Consider the following 6,649-nt stretch of genomic DNA (forward strand, 5'->3'; position numbering starts at 1 on the left):
TCCAACTTTCATACACGTTTTCTTCTACGTGATTAACATTCTACCCAGAATACTGCTCGATCAAATCAGTCTAAGTTCAACAAGAGTAGCTAAAGTTAAAATACACAAACAGCAGCAACATAAGAGACAGCCTGAGAGCAGACATAGTAGATGCTCGAATGTTTAGGGGATTAGGACTAAAATAGTGGTTAACAAATTTTCAAACATCTCTTCTCCTGGAATCTCACTATTGCCATTTATCAGACTCTGTTACTACATAAAAGAGCAAGTAATGAAGTCATAAAATAACAAAATACCAAAACAACTAGCAATTTAATAGATTATCCATGCCTGTCTCCCACCCCAAAGGCAACAACAATGAAGTATCAGGATTTTTGAGGCAGAGCAATAAAATTGAAGAAGAGCATGGTATTTAGAAGATACAATAATGGAAGACCAGCTAGCATCAAGTCCTCATAGGAAAGATTCACAAACATTCAATATCATTCACTGCCTCTCCAAGTAATATAAATAAAAAAACTGGAGTTGGACAAGCAGTGGATAACAAGGTGGAATGGTGACAATCATCACCATCATCCTTCTCCTCCAATTAGGAGGGCAACATGAATGACAATTTGCCAATTAAGATTGCAAACACAGGAGGATTTAGAAACTGAACTCTAGAAGTATTAGACAAAAATAAGCTTTCTTTGGAGTTCATTTACCTCAAGTGTTTTGACAAGGAACAATCTCAATTATTTCCTCTTATCAATAATAATAATAGTGTTGGGCCTGCCAAGATAATACTTATGTGTAAAGTAAACAATAAAGCAACAAGGACTTGATGCAAGTATAATATTCTTAGACACAAATTAATAATCTAGACAGAAAATGTTGTTTTTTCCTCATTTGGGGAGCAGGGTGATTGTGTACGTGGGTATATATGTTTGTGTATATGTGTGTGTACTGCCACAGTCTCATATGGTTCTAGTAGATATGTAAACTGTAGAAGAACTTTTCTGGCAAAATATATTATCATTTTAAAGGCATAAAATTTTGCACAGAGAACTTCTATTTTGGGTATGCAAATATGTCAGCAATGTGATGCTTATATTAGAGTTGTTTGTAGTGGAAAACCACTTAGAAAAAAATGCAAACATCTAACAATAGGTGCTCATTAAATAAATGTTAAATAAATTGGGGTACACATAATCAATAAAATATCTTATAGCTATTAGAAATGATGTATACTTATACTTAAAGATGTGAAAAGGTAAATGGAAAATAACAGTATATGCAATGATTATTTATATAAAAGTATGTCACTGTGTGTGAATAAGAGGCATGTTAATGATTATATTTGTGTGTAGGGGAGGTGCTGATGGTTTTCACTGCCTTCTCCTCTAAACACAAATGAAAAGAAATCTCAGAATATGTTCCATTTGATTTTTTTTTTTTTTTGTTTAGCACAACAATAATTCCTGAATGGAACACTGAAGTTTAGGTTCATCATAGGTAATTGAAAAAATAAACCTGGGAAAACCCCACTAGGGTCTCACAAAAACATTGAACTTATCCCAAGTCTCTATGGATACATGTCCATAGGTTATCTGTAAAGACTCCATACATTATTTTAAAGGGAACAGCTAAACAAAATGGCTCCAACAGAAATACAAATAAATGGATTAAAAACTGGCTATCTAACCGTATACAGAGAGAAATCGTAATTGGTAGTCCGTCTAGTTGGGGAGAGGTTTCCAGTAGGGTCCCACAAGGATCGATATTGGGTCCCATTTTGTTTAATATCTTTATAAAAAATCTGGAAGACAAAGTAGAGAATGTGCTAATTAAGTCGACTGATGCCACTAGATTAGGACTGGGGGTTAAAGTAAATTGGGATATAGATAAATGCTACTGGGCTTTGGAGAGCATAAGGAAAGACCAGTGCTAACAAAGAATGGAAATTCAAATAAGTTGTTGTTTAGAATTCCAAATCCAAGCAGTAGAAATAAACAGATTTAAAAGATCTCAGTGGCTTTCCATTACAAATGATTAGGTACAATGGATAAAGACAACACAGAGAATCACAACATCAATGAATGCAGAATAAAGAACACACTCGAATGGAGATCTCTTTGAGGCAGCTTTGTTTAGAAAACTGGTTGTTGTGGGTTTCCCAATACAATAAGGATATCGGAGATATTTCAGATAAGCAAGAACCAAGGTGGGAAAATAGCAGGAATAACTAGATTCTTAAATATGTACATGCTTAGTAATTGGCAGAAAAATAAACAAACAACATAAAGCTTAAAAGAAAAAAAAGAATTGAAAACTTGTAGGCGTTAGCAAGAATAGTGGTTGAAATCAATTAAAAGCAAATTCTATTAAGAAACACACACACACACACAAATAGAAGAATGCAAGGGATAATGGGAAGGACTCTCCTAAGACTAGGATAGAGATTATATTTTTGAACTACTACAGAGGACTCTTGGGAAAAAATATTCAGTAGACCTCACATTGCTTTGAAGTTTATTTTAAAAATCTTAGTATTTTACAACTTAATTTGTCACATGAAGACAACTGTGAAAATAACACTTGCTTATGGACTTTCATGTTCAGGTGGGATTTTCCAGGTGAAATCAACTGAGCTGAATATATGGTCTCATGTGAAATCAGCTTTTCAATTTTATTTTACTTTTTCATCTGCTAGCACAGTGACATGTACACTGGATAAGAAGAAAACCCAGATCATGTCTCAGAACTTTTGCTGACTTTGTTATACAAACTTGGCTGTTTCACTTTCTTTAAGAGACTTACATTTTGCATCAGCTAAGTGACTGGACAGGAAATGGGAATTGTTTTAAGAGCTGCAAAATCCCACCTTAAAACAAAAACTTAAGGGAAACTAACGGAGAAAAGAGACTGGAAAAATGTGGAAGCATCTGCTGAAAGAACATTGGGCTCCCACCTGGGCAGCCTTCTCATTTTCATCCCTCCCTGACCTCAGAACAGGGCACAGTTTAAAAATGACTTTAGATGACCTGACACACCACTTCCATCTACAGGGAAACACCAAAGGAAGTTGAAAAATTCAAGCCCTCTCCTAGGGACTGATTTTTCCAGAGCAGCTAACAATACTTAGTTGATTATATGTGCCCAATTTTTTTTTTTTCGGGCGGGGGAGCCTTTTGAGATATAGTTAAAAAGAAGAGACCTTCTTGATAAGAAATTGGGTGGCATTATTCATGATGCCAACACAAAAGGAAGCACTGTGTAATCAGAACACAATGAAGAGCTTCTCTAACCTTTCATTCTGGGTGAGAAAAGAAACCATGGGAATCTGGAATTGTTAGATGGTCTAATCGAGATGGCTATAGGTATTCTGTCCTAAGAAATGATTGATAAAGTTTGACATGGTTGGTTTGGTATAGATTTTACAGCTAATGCTCACTGAAAAATGATTTCCTTGCTTTGACTTTGAAACTTCTGGCATAAAACATTCCTTTATAGCTAATACTTTCCTTTAGAGATGTAACTGCATCCTACAAGCTGTGGCATGTGAAACGCACAAGCTAGCTTTGCCAATAAGTTTGGAGACTGTAAATTTTATTTTAAAATGTAATAATGCTTGCCATAAATAATGTTTTACTATTTTATTAATATGTACTACTTACTGAGTGCTTGCCATGTACTGAGGACTATGTTACCCTCTTTACACATTATGACAACAATCTTAATAATAAGCTTATGATAGAGGAATTAATCCCATTTTACAGATGAGGAAACTGAAGAGCCAGAGAGGCTGATTTTTTTTTTCCCTATCTTCACACAGCTATTAAAGGGGAGGATAACTATTGAACCTGACTGGCTCCAAAACAATTGTTCAGAACCACTGTGCTAAATCATAATCCCTAATGTCTTGATCGTTACACAAGCTGGTCAAAAAAATGGATAAACCATTTTTGTTAAAAAAACAAAACAAAACAAAACATTTTGTCCTATAAAGAATAGGAAAAGCAAATAATTTTTTCTGGGCCTCAGTTTCTCATGTTTGAATCCAGGGAGCTGGATGCTTTAGGCTATATAATTCCTTATTATGGGGAGGCTGTCCAATGTATTACAGAATGTTTAGCAGTATCCTGGGCCTCTATAAGAATAGGAAAAGCAAATAATTTTTTCTGGGCCTCAGTTTCTCATGTTTGAATCCAGGGAGCTGGATGCTTTAGGCTATATAAGTCCTTATTATGGGGAGGCTGTCCAATGTATTACAGAATGTTTAGCAGTATCCTGGGCCTCTACACAATGGATACCAGAAGCAAACCCCATTTTCCAGTATTGACAACAAAAAATGTCTCCAGACATTGACAAAAATCCTCTGGAAGACAAGATTGCCCCTGTTTTGAGAACCACTGCACTAGAAGATTTCTAGGTATCTTTTTTGTTCTGTCATATTCTATCACCTGAATTGTGGGTCTACCTGCAGCCAAGAGGATGGCCTTTTCACCACTGTGGGGCACCTGCCTAGTGAACCTTTCTTTATCTTCATCTCAGTGCAATCAAATTAATAATTATCTGATGCTCTCCCAGTTTAGTTTGTATAAAATCTCCACTCTTTAGGTCTTAAATTTATCATTTAAATGCAAATTGGTATGAAAAAATAGGGTAGATGAAAGTGAAAAGAGATCAGATGTTATCTTATTAAGTCAGCCTTGCATTATGCAATTGATTTAGATTCATTTCAAACTGAAGTCCTAGGAGATAGTTTTATTTATTTATTCATTTTCTCCTCTTTATTAAGTCTGCCAAATAAGGAAAATCAAAAAATGGATTTAAAAAGCACTCTCATTTGACAGCCATAATGGTAGGTTGGAATCTATTGACAGATTCCTGTAAGTGAAACCTTGGGCATAGGAAAGAACTTGACAATTTCCCAGATCTCATGGTTTATTGGCTTTCAAAGGTCATACCTAAAATTCTTATCATTACAAATATCATATTTTGAGAAAAAAAATGCCTTTGATTAGAGAATAGTCCAAAACCAAATATCAGACCTATGGATATGTGGAAAGCACTAGTGAGTCAGAAACTTCCATAGAGTTTGCTTTAAATAAAACCCGGTGCAGGAGATTATTTATGGTGTGCTATCTTTGGAATTAAAGTTAAAAGTACTAAAACATTAATGGAATAATCAATTAATGTTACGGTTAATAATTCCAGATGGTTTAAAAGTATTACTGCTTTCCTAGTCCCATCACTACGAACTATTTATTGACTCCAACATTATACACTACTTTATAAACACTATTTAGGGCAGATATTAAAACAAGACCTTGTGTTCTTTGTCTATTTCTAAGGGTCTAAATTTGGACTATAGGGAAATACATACTAAAATTTTCTTTTTTACTGCAGGAACTTCTATAATAGGAAGCCAGGTGAAGTTACATTTTGGGAGTAAAGAGGGCTGGCTCCATTGGGACTGCTGTCAAAGCCTCAAAGTGGTGATTCTCAAACTTGGTTGCAATTTAGAATAACCTGGGAAACTTTTAAAAATTATGATTCCCAGGCATGCTCCAAGACAAATCAAATAAGAATTTCTGGGAAAAGGACCCAGGCTTCAGTATTTATGAATTCTTTGCAGGTCACTCTACTGAGCATACAAGGCTGAGAACTACTGACTTTAAGAATAAACAGGGTTTACAAATAGTATGGGAATTCTCTGACTCTGCCTAACTTAAGCAAGATGTTAACCTTATGTAGTCAAATGCTTCAACGGTAAGTGGTATACGGGCAAAATATCAAGTGCCACTTAAGGAAAAAAGCGTTCCTCATTTTCCCCCTACACTTCTCTTTCTACCCTTCTGATTACTTCAAGGAAAAAGTCTCAGTTTGTTGCTGGTGGGTCTTTAACACATACCTCTCTATCTCTCTTTAAGTCAAAGAGAATGCAGATCTCAGGTCCAGAAACTTCATCTACTATAACTTAGAATTTAATTATGTAGTTTTTATTGATTTATTTATATTTAAGATTATCTTCCAGCAAGTTATACTGATTAGAGTAACAAGCAGTTTCCTTTTTAAATAAATTTAAATAAAGTGAATAAATTTAAAGAAATATAAATTAAATAATCGTAGACATTATATTCATATATGGAAAAACTCATAAAGGTGGTTTTCAGATGACTATGGTTTGGGCAACCCTATTGTTAATGGAAAGGGCAGCCAAACCTTGTGTCATGAGATTGGGCCCTAATTATGCCAACATCATTAATTATCTGTGTGATTTGGGGAAAATTACCTATTCTCTTCACTGGGCCTTGGTTTCCTCATTTGTAAAACAGGGCCATTAACCTATAGTGCTAGCATTCTTCTATGAGTTTAAGCAGCAAGGACAGCCTGCCCTCTAAATTTACCTTGTTGACATCCAGGCGCATCTTCTCATTGTTGGCACTAGCAGCTTTCTCAGCAGCTTTCTTTTGGCGTTGGGGTCCTCTCCCAAAGAAGATATAATTGACCAAAGCATATTCCAGCAGGGCCATGAAAACAAAGACAAAGCACCCCATCAGGTACATGTCAATGGCCTTTACATAGGGGATTTTGGGGAGAGTTTCCCGAAGGTGGGTGTTGATTGTGGTCATTGTAAGAACAGTTGTGATTCCTAAAAAAAAAA

At 35.3% G+C, this 6,649-nt stretch overlaps 1 protein-coding gene across 1 annotated transcript in view; it reads right to left on the reverse strand.

Moving 5' to 3' along the window:
- The window catches only part of LOC103591492 (gamma-aminobutyric acid receptor subunit beta-2), a 130,969-nt gene that overhangs the window by 37,028 nt on the left and 87,292 nt on the right, over nt 1–6,649 (reverse strand). Inside the window, exon 3 of the mRNA XM_008573967.1 lies at nt 6,393–6,637. Within this exon, the coding sequence (XP_008572189.1) occupies nt 6,393–6,637 (245 nt within the window). The remainder of the gene's footprint in view (nt 1–6,392; nt 6,638–6,649) is intronic.

Source organism: Galeopterus variegatus, unplaced genomic scaffold, assembly GCF_000696425.1.
Source record: "Galeopterus variegatus unplaced genomic scaffold, G_variegatus-3.0.2 Scaffold975, whole genome shotgun sequence".
Classification (NCBI taxonomy): Eukaryota; Metazoa; Chordata; class Mammalia; order Dermoptera; family Cynocephalidae; genus Galeopterus; species Galeopterus variegatus.